The sequence below is a fragment of the Rutilus rutilus genome (assembly GCF_951802725.1).
Source record: "Rutilus rutilus genome assembly, chromosome: 22".
Classification (NCBI taxonomy): domain Eukaryota; kingdom Metazoa; phylum Chordata; class Actinopteri; order Cypriniformes; family Leuciscidae; genus Rutilus; species Rutilus rutilus.
Genome location: NC_140227.1, coordinates 25,941,331 through 25,960,315, shown reverse-complemented (window position 1 = coordinate 25,960,315; position 18,985 = coordinate 25,941,331). Strand labels below are relative to the sequence as shown.

The window sequence follows — 18,985 nt, the reverse complement described above, 5'->3', positions numbered from 1 at the left end:
ATTTTTATTATTTTTATGTATTATTTTTTGTTTGTTTTTGTACTCTTTAGTAGTTATTTAGTACTTATTTTAGTAGTTTTTAAAAAATAAAATGTACTATTATTTTATTGTACTTATATAATTATATTATATGTTTATAATAGTAAATATAATAAAACACACACACAATAATTACTTACAAATAACAAAATATAAAAAGCTAACTAAAACAAAGAGTTTTAAGGCACTTAAAGGATTAAAAAATAAATAAATAAATTAAATGCCAAAACATGGAACAATTTGAACAAATCTACATTTGCGTAAATAAAACTTTATATAAACGATATAAAATACAGTATATATAGATTATATATAAAATATAATCAAACTGTTATTACCCTAAAATTCAATCTCTTTGTTTTGATATTCAGATCAGTGTGTTTACATGAGAGGTACGTTCTTTCAGTTTACTGACTGTATCTCATTTCTATATTATAGAATTAACTGACTGTATTTGACACACAGAACAAAGCGAGGGTGTCTTTCTGAGGGTGCCTGTGCCGTGAGAGCCAGGAATGGGGGGTAAGGCTTGAGGCAGGGTCACTGATCACCATGGCCTTTATAAAGAATGTTCCGGACAGACGTGTAAAGGTCACGATCTGTTGTCACAAGTTGTGTATTTATTTTCAGCCTTCCCTACTGTCTTGTTTATATATGTTATACTCTTTTTTTCCATTTGTGACACTGTAAATATATTTTCAGACCGCCCACGTTTTTAACATTTTGTGCTATTGTAAAAATAGTACACTTTCTGATGGAAAGATCACAAGCTTATTGACGTGCGTGCTTGTGTGTGTGTGTTTGCTTGCATCAGATCACATTTACATCCTGGTCCGGGACCCTTCTTAATTTCATGCCCTGCTTTGTTCCAGTCTGAACGTAGCCATAAAACTTTTGCCTTTTTTAGTCAAGACAAACTCAAACCATTTCAACTTTGTTTATTTATTGATATTTACCATGTGAATAGTTGTTATCACCAAGCACAGACCTGTGTGACCTGTCTCCTGACTTGGCCTGTGTCCACAGCCCTATCTCTTTTAACTGTGGCGTCATGGTATGTGTTGGGACGTGACTGACATGTTCCAGCTGTACAGGCTAAAAATGTTTTTGAATGCAGAATCACTTCAGCGTCCAGCGGGTCAAGATGTTCCTAATATAGCCGAGACATTTCCTGAGAGACAGCGAGTGATTAAAACACCTCTCCTATATTAGTAGGCATATGTAGGCCTTGTTGAATTAGATTTTAATTGATTCTCCACAAGGGTTTAATTCCTTGTGATCTATCTCTATACATCTATCCATCCATCCTGTAATTCAAGATAAAATATATTTTCTTGAACATCTTGAATTGTATAAGATGTTTTGGTATATGTGCTATTAAATAGATAGATAGATAGATAGATAGATAGATAGATAGATAGATAGATAGATAGATAGATAGATAGATAGATAGATAGATAGATAGATAGATAGATAGATAAACAAAAAAACAAACAAAAAACCTGTCATAAAATTAAATTGTTTTTGGGCATGTTAAAAAATCCTATCCCTTATCTTTAAACGAAAACAAAGGATTGAATGCACACCCGTGTAACATATAAAACATTGCATAACACTGCGCAACAGTATCAACACAAACTTTCCCCTGATTCTTTCTAATGAAGGGTGGGTGTGTCCGCTCGCCTCTGCCTCGCAGCGATTGGCTGAGCCACCTGTCAATCAGTGGGCGTGTGCGCTCGTGTTTTCACATACTTCTCCTATACCTCAAGGCTCGAGCATCAAAATAAAGCACTAACACACAAAACGCGGACAATGAGGGGTGCCAGCCGGTCCAAAAACACGCAGATTCTGGATAAGAGGGGTAAGGAACATGAGATTATGGCTGTTCTCTGGCGGAAGCAGCTGGTATTGTGTACGCGACGAGGAAGAAGTAAACAAGACTCTGTCACGTAGGCGCGTGTGTGTTGTACTCAACAGTCCACGAGCTGTTTATTTGAGCATGCTTATATATATATGGCCTGTTAATAATATACTCACATAACCTATGGTTATACATTGCTGTAAACCATGCATGTGGTCTAAAAATAAACTGACGCTGTGTTCTGTGCAATGCATTGAATGAATGAAGATAAGCACATAGTGTTCAGGTGGGCTGCATGCATTGAAATGCATTGAGGTTTTATGTGCACTAAAGATCGATTTCATTTGGGCTGTGAAGCGTTTTGTGTAATTTCTCAGTAGTGTTTGTGTTGGACATGTCATTCATGCTGTGCAGGAGTGTGAATGAGTTGAGGTCAAATCATGGCCATATTATGCTAGATAACTGACATGGAGGTGTAAAAATAGAATACTATGACCTAGAGAGAAAACAAAAATCAGCAGGATTTTCGAATTAAGGTTATCAGCAAATGAGAAATATTATAACGAACACAGCTACTGTTGCATTTCTTCCAAGATTTGTTCAAATGACAAGAAAATTAGGAGCTTGGTATGCAGTAATGCATAGCAATTTGGGCTGGTAATTAAATGGTTTGTATCCAAACTAGTACACATAAAGCCAATGGAATCACAAATCAGAGTTTTTCATATGTTACCAGTAGGAGACAAGATACGCTGTTTTTGGTAGATGTGATTATGATATGATTTGAGAGATTATGATTTATTGTTTGCAGAATGACTTTAACATATTCCACACCCACTTTTCCTCGACCCACCTGGTCGAGTTTTCCCTGGAAATCTGAATGCTGATTTACTACCTGCAAAATATGATTCATAGTTTGACAATAGACTCTATTGTGTAATGAAATCTAGAATTGGGAGTGAAATGAATGTATGATTGTAGAGGTTTTGTGGTTTACTAGTTCCTTATCCAGAACAGCTTAGTTTCAGTTGAAGGATCTGTTGCAAGTCATGATTGTTTTTCCCCCCCATTTTTTAAGAAAATGTTGACGGTACCAGGAGAAAAGGCTGTTACTAATATGCATTTGTGTTGTTAAATATGAAACTGTCCTTTAACTTAAGCTGATCTGTTGATGTGTTTGCTGAAAAAAGATTGTGTAGCCTCATTGTTTCTCTACCTTAGATGATCTGTTAACACATTTCAGTGCCAAGACATTGTGCACTGATATAAATACATGATATTTCTCACAAATCACTGTTATTATCAAGCTATGCTCACAGCTGAAGTCAAATCCCCTACCCACAATCCATAGGGTGCGTAGCCAACATGTCTCTTTCTTGCCATCTAGTGGATCATTTGTGTGTAGTATCATGACTTTGACTTTACTTTAAATTCCAAAATGTAAGAAAAATAAGGTTCTGACTTTTTTTTTTTTTTGCCTTAAAATATATTTCATTGTAATTGGCTGCAGTTTTTGGAGGGCAGAGATTTGATGTTTTAGGTTTAAGATGAGTCTATGATCTTTCACACTGTTAATTTTGATGGTGAACTTTGACCTAATTTACATTATTTTGCGAATGTGTTTAATACAAGCATCATCTTTATACCCTAATGTCCCTGGGACAACAGGTTTTACGAGATAGTCCGATTTTACCAGTTGTGTTACTGGTCTACATCCATGTTACAACTTGCCAACACACTGCAAAGGCCATTGAAAATGTCCATGATCAGTGTAAACCAGTACTGTTTTTTTGTGTGTGTGCATTTAATTTAATTTAGGAATTTAAGTCTCAAACATGTATATACATTTTTTTTAATAGTTCCAAAATAACACTAAAACATTCAAATAATAAAAAAGTCTATTCAAATAATTCAAATGTGGTGCTCGAATTAGCAATTGAAGAAGCCTACTGTGTCATATTCAATATGCTAATTTCTAAGGCCTCAGATTATCAACATGATCAAAACTTTGCTTGAAAATCTGTTTTTACAATCTACTATGTCTTCTGTCATCAGATTGATAGTTTATCCTTTTTTTTTTAGCAAGTAAAATGCCTTTTAGTGTAATCCTGAAAACGTCCCTCTTCAGGCTGTGGTTTGCATGCCTTTTTATTGTGAAATCGTTAATTATTAGCAAACATTAAATATTAATAACAATATAAAAGTTATTTTTTACAAAATGAATGTTTACTGGACTGAAGCTACTTCCGTTTACATGAGTATTCATTCATCGTTTTTTGGAAAATCATGTTAAAATATATCAAAGATGATACAACAGGCTTTTAATCTCTAAATTTTTGGATTGCATTATGTTTTGCCCCCCACAATTAAAACTACAGTGCTTTGATCATAAAACTAAGCATTTAAATATCATCTTAGAAGACACAATATTGGGAGATATAGAGTGACAACTCATATTCAGTAAACTGATCCATTTAAAAGTATATATGTTCCTCTAACTATTATTTCATGTCAGGCTTTACAGGGTTAAAAATACCATTATAATCCATTTTTGGTTACTGGAGAATCCAAAATAATTGTATCTTAAAGCCCCTTTCACACAGCGCGTTGATCATTATTAACGTTACCCCTCTCATTGAAGTCAGTACCTGACTGCCTAATCCTAACCCCTCCCCCACAACTAATCCTAAACCTACCAATGCTAGGGGGGTAATTATTTGGCGGGGGTCGAAAGTGTTGTGCCGAATTTCGACATGTGTGAAAGCGGCTTTACAAACAAAGGGAAACGCTGCAGCAATGTCCAGTAACCACAAACCACAAACGACTGATGACTAGTCTATCCGCGACAGCGCTGTGAAAAGTAACAGATACCACGTGACCACGACGTCTGTTCAACAGAATGGACAGATTGAATAATCATTACACCGACCGACGAACTTTTATAACGGTTGAGTTTAAAATAGAATATAAAGCCAGTAAACCTAATATTTTGAGGAAACATTGTACCTGTCCTATGTTAAAAATGTACACCTGGCATTACGGTAAAGTGTCGTAGTTGCGCATCTCTTCGTGCCGTTACGGTGGGGCCGTTCTTTACCAGTCTCATGACATTCTTCCCCGCTGTCTTTAGTGCGCACTGACGCTAATGGACGCTCGTGTGTTGAGACGACGAATATAATGAGTGTACTAGAGAACAACACGGAGCAATGCGGTAATAGTCTAACCCGAGAGCTCACACAGAATCCTTTAAAGAAAATATGGGTGCCATCCTCCAAAAACGGCCTTCCAGAGAGACACATTAGTCAAAGAAAGGGTAAGTATGGATGAAAGGATGAGAGCCGGACACTGATGCTGGAGTCGGATGAGGGTTAAAGGGGCTTTCTGATGCAATACTTCAATGGTGATACAATTTAACAATGTCTGAAACAAATCTAGAGGCTTTTTGTGTGATTGCATTTTTTAAATTAAACATTAAATTCGATTTAAGAAGATTACATGTATTGAAATGAATGATTATGAGTTATTTAGGTTTGATTATGCAGATTGTTGCATAATATTCCGTAGTTGCGTACTAGTGAATGCATTTTCAAATAATAAAAATAATAGCCTAATAATAATAATTATATAAAAATGAAATTATTTCACATATGCTCAGCGTTCCCCCATGTTTTCTATGCCAGAGAAAGTCATGGAAATAAAAAAAAATCTTAAAAGTTATGGAAATCTCTATAATAAAGGTAAAACAAATGATCAGTTATGCTCTGCTCTAAAATATTGAAACGGCTAAATATTGCTCTTGTAAAAGAATTGTTTCACCTCTCAAAAGCTATACTAATATCAATATTGGTGTATTTCTTTAAATTCTAGATACTTTAAAATGTACAGACCAAGAACAATCATTTTCACACATTTTAGATTGCAGCAATTTGCAGGACTATGTGGACATCGATATGATATTATGCAATTTGATGTGGAGATACCAAAATGACTTATGCTCTACAATAACAACTCAGATTTTATTAATACAATAAAAAGGGCAGCTAAACTGCACATAGATTAAAAGATTTCTGTTCTTTACACCACTCGGTGTGATGATGGACAGTTCACCTGTAGTATATGTGGAGAATATTGTTGTCAAACATATCTCCTAAGTGTTTATGAGCTGCTTTTCTTTTTTCTTCCAGTATGCATGACCAACTGCCCCACACTTATAGTAACCGTGGGTCTACCGGCCAGAGGAAAGACCTACATCTCCAAGAAACTGACACGCTACCTCAACTGGATTGATGTTCCGACAAAAGGTACAACGGCTGTTTAAATGCTGGCCAAGCATTTTTTTGTTCCAGATGTGTTGAATATCATCAGTGGCTGATCCTGAAATTGTTTTTTACTTCCGCAGAGTTTAACGTTGGGCAGTACAGACGTGAATGTGTGAAGATATACAAATCCTTTGAGTTCTTCAGGCCAGATAATGAAGAGGGGCTTAAAATCAGGAAGTAAGACATATATTTTTTATCAATGATGGCCATTTAAAAGATGAAATAAAACCACAGGTTTAAAAATGCTAAGAGTATGTAGAAGCTCATGTGATTTCTTGTCTCTTTTAGGCAGTGTGCACTGGCAGCTCTCAATGACGTACGGCAGTTCCTCACAGATGAAGGCGGCCAGGTGGCGGTAAGGCAAACATTATTTGAACACATTGAATTTAACAGAGAATTTTATACAAATACTGTGCTCAAGTATAAGTTATCTAGGCTAATCCGTATACATTTGAACACGCATCTTTTTCTGTAAGTTTAGGCCTTCATCCACACTAAGATAACTATAACGTTAACTATATTAGCGTCCACACTAGCGATCAATATCGTTCTGTTTATTCTAAGTGTGCACTGCAGTTTTGTTGTATGTTACTTTAAATGCTCAAGCTATTTAAAGCAGGATGGATTCCGATTGGCTGTCAATGTTTGGAAAAAATCGTTCTGAAAGTGATTCCAATGATATAGTTGCTTTGTGCCATTATCGTTATACACTCTGCTATTCTTTTATATTTAGAACGATTTGTAGAACTATATCTTTTTTGTTATCGTTATCGCATGTGCTTGCTGTGTGCGGTTCACTTTCACAGTGTTGCTTAAGATACATGTTACTTTGTACTATCTTAATATTATATTCCTGCAAAGATGACAGAAAATTTGAGATGATGAAAACACCACTTTCACATGGCATGTATCCAGATTAATATGGACGTAGCCTAGTATATTAGGTGCGTCCTAATATTGTGCACTTATGCACTATTCTATTCCGTTTTGTAGTGTAAATAGACCTTATTCACTGCAGTTTAAACGCCTGGATGATTCACTTTATTAACCTAAAAAGTGTGGAATGTTGGACACTATAGTGCATCATTTGGGACACAACTATTGTCTCTCTTTAGCTCCAATTTAACCTCTGGCCATATTGATCTTCATTTCTTTGTTTTTGTTTTAAGCATTTACCCTTTTTTGCTTTACAATCTTCAGGTTTTTGATGCCACAAACACTACAAGAGAAAGGAGAGAGACAATCATCAGATTTGCAGAGCAGAATGGTTTCAAGGTGCTGGAAATGGGATAATTCATCTACGATGTTTATCTCATGTGTTTCTCACTTCAGCTGTTTTAAAACACTCTTTTCACATCACAGGTTTTCTTTGTAGAATCTGTGTGTGAAGACCCTGACGTTATTGCAGAGAACATTGTGGTAAGTCTCAGAAATGCAGAATGTTTTCAGTATCTTTAACTCACCTTGTTTTGACTGTTTTGGGTCTAAATTTGTGGTTTTGGTTTTCAGCAAGTGAAGTTGGGCAGCCCAGACTACACGCACTGTAACACAGAAGAGGCCGTAGCAGACTTTATGAAGAGGATAAAGTGTTATGAAAACTCATATCAGCCACTGGATGAGGAACTGGACCGGTAAATGCCATTTTGGTGCTGTTGAATTGAATCCAATCTATCTTGAATCCATGAATTTGACCTTTTTTGTTGTTGTTGGTGTGTTCAGGGACCTTTCGTTCATAAAGATCATCGATGTCGGAAGGCGGTACCTAGTAAACCGGGTTCAGGACCACATACAGAGCCGAATCGTTTACTACCTCATGAACATCCACATCACACCCCGCTCCATCTACTTGTGCCGGCATGGAGAGAGTGATCTGAATGTCAAAGGTCGTATCGGAGGAGATTCAGGCCTTTCGGCAAGGGGAAAGCAGGTAAACTTTAAAGGCCTATTTACATCGAGTCTTCTTTTTAGCTTTACTAACAAGCACAAAAATAGCTTGAGGCTTGACGGTCTTGAAATATGCTGATGTGGGAGCAGTGCATTCCATAACCTGGGTGGAGCGACTGAGAAAGCTCTCTCCCCCATTCATTTTAATCTACAAGGAGGCTCCTGAAGAGGAAGAGAATCAGCAGAACGAAGAGAATGAGAAGGCGTGTACAGGGTGACTAAGTCACAGATTTAAGAAGGGACTATTCCATGCCTAGCTTTGTATGTTAGTGTGAGAGTTTTAAAAACGACACGCGACTGAACAGGAAGCCAATGCAAACTGAAGTTTCTGTGCTTCTGTGTTAGTTAGCAATTAAAACCTGTTTTGTTTTTTCATTCCCTCTCAGTTTGCTGACGCTTTGGGCCAGTTTATCCAGTCGCAGAATATCAGTGATTTGAAGGTGTGGACGAGTCAGATGAAGAGGACCATACAGACGGCAGAAGCTGTGGGTGTACCATACGAACAGTGGAAAGCTCTCAATGAGATAGATGCTGTAAGTATCTTGTTTATGAATGTTAAACAAAATCTGCCCTTTTTTTCGGGATATTGTGTTAATGGGCTCCGTTCATTCTGTGTGTGTGTGTGTGTGTGTGTGTGTTTAGGGTGTTTGCGAGGAGCTCATGTATGAGGAGATCCAGCTGAAGTTTCCTCTGGAGTTTGCATTACGGGACCAGGACAAATATCGTTATCGCTATCCCAAAGGAGAGGTCAGTTTACATGAAATCAGTTTTCTTTTAATCAGTGCATTTGACGTATACATCATAGCGAGATGTATTTTAGCTTTCATATCTCATCATTCAGTGTTTGTATTGCTCTTTAATGTCCCTTTGGCGACAAAGAGCTTTTCCTCGCACTTTAGCACACTAAACACTCATCAAATAAATGTCGCTGGTTGCTAGGCTCTCTATTACTCATGGGCAAATCCTCCCAAATGGAGTAAACAAGTCTGTTTTTTAGGCTGTATTGAAGTTGTTCCCAAAGTCCCTAATTGACATTATTTTATGTGTTATTACTCTGACTGAGACACAATTACCCAGCGCCCACACATACACGCCTCCATTTGCTCCTGTCATCTGCCAGGTTGTGAGCGTGTGTGTTGTTCAGAGCAAGCAGTTCTCATTTAGATCAATATCTCAAACCTGTTTACTCAGAGAGTGTTAAAGCAGCACACTGTTCTCACTATATTAGATAAAGACTGGGTGCAAGGTCCTCGTCACATTTTTAAGTTTATGTGTGCTGTAAGGTTAAGGGTGTGTGGATTAGGACTGCACATCGTTTAATATCAATTGAGTTTGTAATATTTCAGTTGCGCATGTCAATTGTTCTATCATCTGACATCAATTGAAAAATGCGTAGATTAATAGAGAGATTAATCTTTGGATTCGATGAATCGTATATCAGATTGTTTAAATGAAAATCACATCCGATATTTAAGTAGTTAACATATATATTCATTACCCTTTTTTTTTATTAAAAAAAGATTCTCTCAATGCAGTTTTTTTCTTTCAAATGTTTAAGAATAATTTTTTTTAAATAATATAATCTTTAAAAAAAAAGTGTATATTTATATATATCAGTGTTATTTAGTGTTAAGTATTATTTATGTACTATAGTATTTAAACAATATTTTGAATTAGCTTTTATTTTTATTTTTATATTCTCAGTTTTCATCTTAATTTTAGTTTAGGATTTAATAATAATAATTTATACGAATATTAATAAGATTAATGTTTTAAGATTAGCGCTTTTGTCATTTTTATATTTCAGTTTAATTTTCATTTATTTTCTATTTCATTTTAGGTTTAGTAATTTTAGTACTTCAACTTATTGATTTATTGATTTATTTATTTTAAGTTTGTTACCAAGGAGTTATCATTTAAAGTTTTTAAGTGTTTCATCTAATATTTCTATTTTATTTTATTTTTATTCCATTTATTTCTATTTAATAATTATATATTATGTATAACTTTAAGTGTTTCATCTAATATTACTATTTTAATTCTAACAGTTTCTATTTTATAATTGTATATTATGTATATATATATATCATATATATTATCTATATATACTGTTTCACCATTTTTAATTGCCTTTTTTGTTCAGCTGTGTGACAAATGGACTTTTAAAAGTAGAAGTACTCCATATATAATATTTGAATTAATATGTTAATAACCTTAGTTGAGTATAGCATGTCACACCGCAAGACTTGAGGTTTCACGTCAACTACTGATTTTATCCAGCCATATGTGTTTACATGTGTGTGATCTTTACATCATAATCGGAACCATGTTCTAATCCAACTCTCTCCTCACAGTCCTATGAAGACTTGGTCCAGCGTCTGGAACCCGTGATCATGGAGTTAGAGCGGCAGGAAAACGTCCTGGTCATCTGTCATCAAGCCGTCATGAGATGTCTGCTGGCCTACTTTCTGGACAAGACTGCAGGTGATGACCACCATGACACCACTCATCAAGAGACAGATACACTTATCTCTTATTAAATCCCAGTTCACTTGTACAGAGTTGCACTGATGTGTAAAAAGTAATCTAAAGTCTACTTGTTTGCTGTGTTTTTCGTCTCCTGCAGAGGAACTTCCTTATCTGAAATGCCCTCTACACACAGTATTGAAGCTAACACCAGTGGCCTATGGTAAGACAGGAAATCTTTCTCAACTAGGGCTGGGTACCGAGTTCGATACTTTTTAGGTACCGACCGAATTGCCTCGATACTATCGAGTATCGAAAAATGACTTGTTGTTCGGTACCAGATTTCGATACCTAAGGGGTTAACTCGTCAACGTCAGTGCTCAAACAAATACATAAGAAATGCACAACGACACACCTAAAGTTGCTCACGCACATACACGCAAACTCTACACACACGAGACGCGCGGAACTCTCCGCGCACATACTCATGAGACGCAAGCACACACACACAAACTCGCGCACATACTCAATGAGACGCGAGCACACGCACAAACTCTCCGCGCACATACTCATATGAGACGCGAGCGCACACACACAAACTCTCCGCGCACATACTCATATGAGACGTGAGCACACACACACAATACCCTAAAGATGTGGAAAAGTCGATCAAAAGTGTGGCTACATTTCTCCAGGCTCGATGCCAACAGCGCGCGATGCAGTATTTGCGGTAAAATAATTGGTGCAAAGACCGATACCACGACAAATATGATGAAGCCCCTGACAGTGACATTTCTGCTATTATGTGCAACATAATAGCAGAAAGTTGCTCCGTCTTCAACTGGTAAATGAAGAGATACCTTGTTGATCACTCTGACAGTGTTTATATTGCAATAATGACCTACTGAATGTACACTGCCGTTCAAAAATTTGTTGGTTAAAGTGATCAAAAGTGACCTTAAAACATGTGTAATGTTACAAAAGATTTCGTTTCAAGTAAATGCTGTTCTTTTGAAATTTTTATTCCTCCAAGAATCATGAAAAAATTTATCATAGTTTCCAAAATATTAAGCAGCAAACTGTTTTCATATTTCTGAAGGATCATGTGACACTGAAGTAATGATTTTGAAAAATTCAGCTTTGACATCACAGGAATAAATTACATTTTGAAATATATTCAAATAAGATTTTAAATTGTAATACTATTTCACAATATTACAAGTTTTACTGTATTTTTGATCAAACAAATTCAGCTCTTTATAAAAAACATTTTGTTCCTTTGTGCTTTTTTTTTGTTCCTTTGTGCACTGGCTAAGGAGCATGGGTCAAATTGAAAAAATAAAACCAAAGTTTTTCTGAGGTAATGTGTTATGTAATCTTGTTAAAATGGATTTCATAAAATTGGTATCGAAAAAAGTATCGTTCAGGAACCGGTATCAAAATCAAGGTATCGGTATCGCTATCAGTATCGAACTTTTTTGAACGATACCCAGCCCTATTCTCAACTAACATGGACATTATTCTTTAAATAATGCTTTTAAAGTGTTGATTGTGAATAATCCTGTGTCTTCAGGCTGTAAGGTGGAGTCAGTCTGTTTGAAAGTCGAGGCTGTGAATACACACAGAGACAGACCCAAGGTAAGACTCATAAATGCAGTCACTTAGGTGGTTGAAAGCTTCCCCATCTGTTGTGGCTTAAGGGAACGTGTGCAGTCAGTCTGTAGTTATGCTTGAGAGATCTTCTGTGTAATAAAGTGATTAAGCTTTGTGGTCTCCTGGGCCTCAGCCGTTGCATGATAAATGTGGTCTTCGGCTCATTGTTGAATTTACCCAGGGTGAAAGTAACACATTATTAGGTTTGCTGTAGCATGCCGGTTTATGAAACGTATCACAATTTTTTATTTCACATCTTCTCTCTATTATGGAAGTTTGTTTCTGCCACAGAATAGAAAATAAAAAAGGTAATTCAGATTTTTTTTTTTCTTGCAATTCCGAGTTTAAATCTCACAAATCGAAGAAAAAAAGTCGGAATTGCAAAAATATAAACTCAAAATTCTGACTTTTTTCTCTCTCTCTCTCATAGTTGTGAGTTTATATCCCGCAATTCTGACTTTTTTTTCTCCGAATTGTGAGTTTATATCTTGCAATTCGGACTTTTTAACTCGCAAGTCTAACTTTTTTCCGCAATTATCTCACAATTCTGACTTTTTTCTCATAGTTGTGAGTTTATATCCCGCAATTCAGACTTTATAACTCGCAAGTCTAACTTTTTTTCGCAATTATCTCACAATTCTGACTTTTTTCTCATAGTTGCGAGTTTGTATCGCGCAATTATAACTTTTTTTCTCAAAATGTGCTAGTTTACATTCTGCAATACTGACCTTTTTTCTCAGAATTGTGAGATATAAACTGGCAATTGTGCCAAAATTTTTTTTTTTTTTTTTTTTTTTTTTCATGCAATTGTGATTTTTATATCTTGCAAATTGGACTTTATAACTCACAGTTCTCTCTTTTTTCAGCATTTATCCTGCAATTAAGACTTTTTTTTGTCAATTGCGACAATTTTTTTTAATTATAATTCTAATTTTTTTTTCCTATCTTGCAATTGTGAGTTTGTATCTTGCAATTCAGACTTTATAACTCCCATTTCTCACTTGTTTCACAATTCTGACTTCTTTCTCAGAACTGTGAGATATAAACTTTCAATTGCGAGGAAAAAAAGTCCAAATTGTGAGATAAAAAAGTTGCAATTACCTTTTTCATCTTTGTATTTCATGGCGGAGACGAGCTTCCACACTCTATCCGGCTGTTTTTTTCATATAAGCAAAAGCTCATTGTTTTGGTCTTGTTTTCCTCTTGATTTGTGTGTGGACTGATGCAGTTTGTTTACGGTTCTGTTACATCGTCGTCACGCACTCACCTCACCTATTAACGTGACGTCATTCCCTGTGTTTGCTTCAAACAGAACGTAGATGTGTCACGGCAGGCGGAAGAGGCTTTGTTAACAGTGCCAGATCATCAATGACAGTTCCTTGTTCCTCACACACCATTGTCCCATCCCCATTCCCATTTTTTAAAGGATTGTAGACATTCTAAAATGCATCTACTGCATTGCCTAAAAAACAGCTCAATAAATGCCTTTTGAATTACAACTCGGAAGCGATGAACTCTGAGATAATTGTGTACAGAATTAACTTGTTTTTTAAATGAATTAAATCAGTTTGTGTTCCTCTGTTCATTGATGTGTTAATACTAAGCTGCACTTTATCATAAATGCACACTGAAGTTTTTCAGTTCCTGCTGCACATGAATGTAACCGCTGCTATGAGGGAACACCAGTCACTCCAGTAGCATGTGAATTTATTTATTGTGCACGTAAATGAATGCATTTGTAAATTAGGTTGGATTTTACCTAGTTCATTATACATTACTGTCGTCTTAGTAATTATTCGTCACTTCATAATTTAGGAATGTGTATTGTGTATATAAGAATTGTGAAGTTTTGTAGCCGGCAGAGCCTTATTGTGCTCTTGGAAGAAAGACATTTTAGATCTTACGCACTAATTCATAGTCATTTTTTCAATTATTTGAAACACTAAGGAATGTCATGATGTGAAACTGTCCTCTTCTGGTTACTGAGGAGGAGGAAAAATCTCTACTGTAATGTCTATTTGGGATGCTAATAAAATGTATTTGAATAGTGAAATCCTGTCTCTCTTTACACTCACTCACAATTCTGTCTGTCATTAAAGAACACAGACGGAACAGCTTCTGACACATAATTGCAATACACTGCAAAATTTCTTCTAAATAATCTACCATAAAATGATAACATGAACATGGCAGATAACATATTACAGTGATAAAAGGCAACGATGTGGTTTGTGTCAGTGGACTTAGACCTGAAGTCAAACGGCAGAGTCTGGATGGAGATATTAAGCTGATCCTATCAAATGTTTCATACAGTTTTGTCCCATGACCCTTGACCCCTGTGATTACATGCTGAAACAATTATTTATATTGCTTTATTTTTTTAAGATTACCAGTACCAGTTAAGAAAAAAAGGTCTTCAGTTACATGTTTCAAGATAACAGGTAGATTTTGAATAATAGTCTGTCATTTTCTGTTCTTTTCCTAGAATGTTAATGTGCACCGCACTGCCGAGGACGCCCTCCAGACCGTCCCGCCACACCTCTGACCTACAACCACTCCGCCTTCTCACCGTTCACTACACCTGTGTCTCTGATCCAAGCCTGGGATTACCACTTAAAGGTCAACCCTGCCTTCAGATAGACTCCCGGTCAAGTTCTGGTCTGTCTCGTAAACCCGGAATCAGTTGATGTGTAAGAGATCTACTGGTTGTATGTAGTATGTGGTTTCTCACTCTATTTTTTGAAAGAGCCATTATCAGTTTACTCTCGGGAGCCCGGGAGATTTTGTTTGCACTTAAGGGATTTGGGAAATATGTTCCAGATGGATGTTGAATTAAATACTATGGTTCTTATATGTGTATATATATATATATATATACCTACAGATATGTCAATCATACCTATGGGATCTGCAGGTATGTTATTTTGCTGCTCCAATATTTGTGCTCTCATTTTGTCAAATCTAAAAGGTAATCTCTCTGTTATTTTGAGGGATGGATGACAAAAATGTTGTTTGTTTGTGTGTGTGTACATGCAAATCAAAGAAAAACACTCATTGTGTCAAAGAATTATATTTACTTCAACTCCCTCTAATGATAGAGCCTCTTTATCTTTATTTTTATATGCTTTAAGAGTTTAAAAATGAAACATTTCATCTGACATTTAAATCAGACACTGATTATTGATTCAAGTGCTAGTTATTTTAAATCAACACTGACAGTTGCTCAAGCAGGTATTTTTAAATCCTTTAAATGTTTGATTCAGAGTAATTTTGCAGAATATACTGACTTTCCAACAGTGATTTTAACTGCTTTTTTTTCTGAAAAATGTAAGTGCTTGTGAGAAACAACATAAGCTGTTTGTTACATTAACAAATTTGGGAACAAGATAAAAATCTCAGTATTTGTATTCGTAATGTTAAACATGTTCTGCAATGATTCATTAACATCAATTTCCATATAAGGATTAAAATATAGTACAATCCAGTCTGTTTGATGTTATCTGTAAATCCTTTTGTCCAGTAAAACATGTTTAGATCGAATGAAATGTTGCCTCAAAACATATCCAAAGAGTGCTGTGATAATTACTGTACTTTTGAAACAGATCTTGACTATATGAATGAGATTTTCTGGAGTACGACTGGTTGTATTATGATTATTTAGTGCCAGTATCGCACTAAAAATATAAAGATATGTTTTGATGTAATAGTGCATCAATAGTAAATTTTAATTAATTGAATGTATTAATACATACACATATATATAAAGATATGTTTTGATGTAATGGTGCATCAATAGTAAATTTGAATTAATTGAATGGACTGTCTGTGTATCCAAATAAATGTTGATTCGAGATATCAAAGAGACAAATATTGTATAGCTAGCAGCATCTTGGGTAAATAATCTATTTGATGTCAAATTACATGGATTTTTTTTGTTGAACAATCGGTGTTTGTGTGTGTTTGAATTGTATCTCCTCCTTGAATAAACATTTTGTGGTGATTTTATATGTCGAAATATTTTATTGTAACCTACTGATACAGTAAAAAGCAATTAGCCACTTAAGATCATGTGTTTGACTGATAAGGATTTTTTTTGTCTCATATATTCCACCTCAAAGGATAATAACAGCCCCTTTTTAGTCAAATTAATTTTACGATAACCAAAAAATATATCTCGCGTCCCTCGATGAAACCACGAAAAAACACCACTTGGTGTTTGACTTAAAATAGAAAACATGGAATGGATCTCGAGAGGAGTGATTGTAGAACGCTTTGAGCGGCGGAAGGGAATCTCTTTCGTTCCACTTTTACTCTTTACTCCAGACCGGGTTTTCATCTACTCGTTGATTGGTGGTAACCATAGACTGTAAACAAAAGTGGTGACAGGCTTGATGTTTTTTTGTTGAATTTTATTTATTGATTTATTTTTACAGTCTTTGGTGGTGACAGGCTTAATGCTTTTGGATTCTGGGAAGGAACTATTTTAGTTGGTGGGCAAGAAACATGTGAAATAACCGGCCCATTTAGCCTGAAACGTAAGTTACTCAATATTAATCACTTGTTTCAAGAACTTTTAGGAAATCAGTATCACACTCGCAATAGAGATGTAGAACTAAATATTAACAGGGCTGTTTTGTCCTTTGTCAACTAATTATTCTTACATTTTTCTAGTAATTATACTGGGAAACATCCCTACATTACGTACTTCACATACACACAAAGACGAAAAAAAGCACCTGAAAGACAGAAAGAATGCGTGCCGTTGATAATACCAAAGTAATGCTACTAGATGGCGCTATTGCCTCAGAATTTTGACTGTGATCAGTTGCTTGTGTGTGTGAAAAAACACTAGCATGGTGCCTTTTCTACAAAATGTCTGATTATGTTACTTGGCTGTTTTGAAGAGATGCTGTTGCACTTTTTTCTGTAAATCAATCTGGATTAGACATATTTTATTCAGAAGTGATGTTATAATGGTTTGCAAAACTCAAGACAAACGTTTCCATATTACATGACTAAACCAGTACACTAGCGATTTGCTTGGAGTGCCTTTACTTTTAAAGCAATCTGGATATTAGCAACATATTGAGCAATTGCAGACCAATCTCAAATCTTCCTTTCATAGGCAAGACCATTGAAAAGGTTGTCTTCAATCAGCTGAACAAATTCTTAATCTCAAATGGATACTTTGACAATTTTCAATCTGGTTTCCGACCGCATCACAGCACAGCTCATAAAGATAATAAACAATATTCGTTTAAATACTGATACAGGCGAAACATCAATTCTGGTACTACTCGTTCTCAGTGCTGCATTTGACACTGTCGATCATAACATACTTATTGATGGGCTGGAAAACTGGGTCGGGCTCTCTGGGATAGTCCTAAAATGGTTCAGGTCATACATAGATGGGAGAGGTTATTATGTGAGTATAGGAGACCATAAGTCTGAGTGGACATCCATGACATGCGGAGTCCCTCAAGGCTCAATTCTTGCGCCACTCCTGTTCAGCCTGTATATGCTCCCAATGAGCCAAATAATGAGAAAGAACCAGATCTCTTACCACAGCTATGCAGACGACACACAGATCTACTTAGCCCTATCCCCTAACGATTACAGCCCCATTGACTCCCTGTGCCAATGCATTGATGAAGTCAACAGTTGGATGTGCCAAAACTTTCTTCAGTTAAACAAAGACAAAACTGAAGTCATTGCGTTTGGAAACAAAGATGAAGTTCTCAAGGTGAGTGCATACCTTCACTCTAGGGGTCAAACAACTAAAAATCAAGTCAGGAATCTCGGTGTGACACTAGAGTCAGACCTTAGTTTCAGTAGTCATGTCAAAGCAATAACTAAATCAAGCATACTATCATCTCAAAATTAGATGCTTTGTTTCCAGACAAGACTTAGAGAAACTTGTGCATGCTTTCATCACCAGCAGGGTGGATTACTGTAATGGACTCCTCACGGGGGTTCCCAAAAAGACCATAAGACAGTTGCAGCTCATACAGAACGCTGAGCAGAACCAGAACATATGAACACATCACACCAGTCCTCAGGTCTTTACACTGGCTCCCAGTTAGATTTAGGATTGATTTTAAAGTATTATTACTGGTATATAAATCATTCAATGGCCTAGGACCTCAATACATTGCAGATATGCTCATTGAATATAAACCTAACAGATCACTCAGATCATTAGGATCATATCAGCTAGAAATACCAAGGGTTCACTCTAAGCATGGCGCGTCCGCTTTTAGCTATTATGCTGGAACCAGCATCCAGAAGAGATCAGATGTGCTCCTTGTGCATTACTCAACTATATGCAAAATAAGATACACCGGTGTTTTGCCAGGTGAGAAGTTTATTCTATGTATCATCTTTTTACTACTTTAATTCATTTTACTCTAATTCATTTTATAACTGTATCATTTATCTCTTTTAATTATTTTTATAACTGTTTTAATTTCCCTTGCTTTTATTTTTATTCCTTTATAAAGCACTTTGAATTGCCATAGTGTATGAAATGTGCTATATTTTGGTTCTGTGTTAAGTGGAAATATCTTCTTCTCTCACACATTCCTGTCATTGCTCGGTGACTCAGTTGTTGGTTAAGTTGTAGTATGACAGCATGATTTCTTATTAAGACTGATGTCATAAGTGACACTATTGGGCCTCATGCTGTGTTTGGGGAGTGTGTGAG

The 18,985-nt window shown here is 35.9% G+C and overlaps 1 protein-coding gene across 3 annotated transcripts; it reads left to right on the top strand.

Annotated features, from left to right (window-relative positions):
* Window positions 1–1,745: 1,745 nt before the first annotated feature.
* On the top strand, window positions 1,746–16,280 carry pfkfb4a (6-phosphofructo-2-kinase/fructose-2,6-biphosphatase 4a). 3 transcript variants are annotated; one of them, XM_084394703.1, is made up of 14 exons: window positions 1,746–1,900; window positions 6,085–6,201; window positions 6,300–6,396; window positions 6,508–6,574; window positions 7,420–7,494; window positions 7,582–7,638; window positions 7,729–7,850; window positions 7,939–8,146; window positions 8,550–8,696; window positions 8,806–8,910; window positions 10,518–10,647; window positions 10,790–10,852; window positions 12,203–12,267; window positions 13,595–14,680. In XM_084394703.1, exons 1-14 carry the CDS (start codon window positions 1,852–1,854, stop codon window positions 13,652–13,654), a joined length of 1,362 nt encoding a protein of 453 aa, XP_084250829.1. In that variant the 5' UTR covers window positions 1,746–1,851; the 3' UTR covers window positions 13,655–14,680. The 3 variants fall into 3 exon arrangements, with proteins under 3 accessions (XP_084250829.1, XP_084250828.1, XP_084250827.1); XM_084394702.1 differs by lacking the exons at window positions 1,746–1,900; window positions 13,595–14,680 and adding exons at window positions 4,893–5,213; window positions 14,768–16,280; XM_084394701.1 differs by lacking the exon at window positions 1,746–1,900 and adding an exon at window positions 4,893–5,213 and having other exon boundaries at window positions 13,595–14,681.
* The last annotated feature ends 2,705 nt before the right edge of the window (window positions 16,281–18,985 follow it).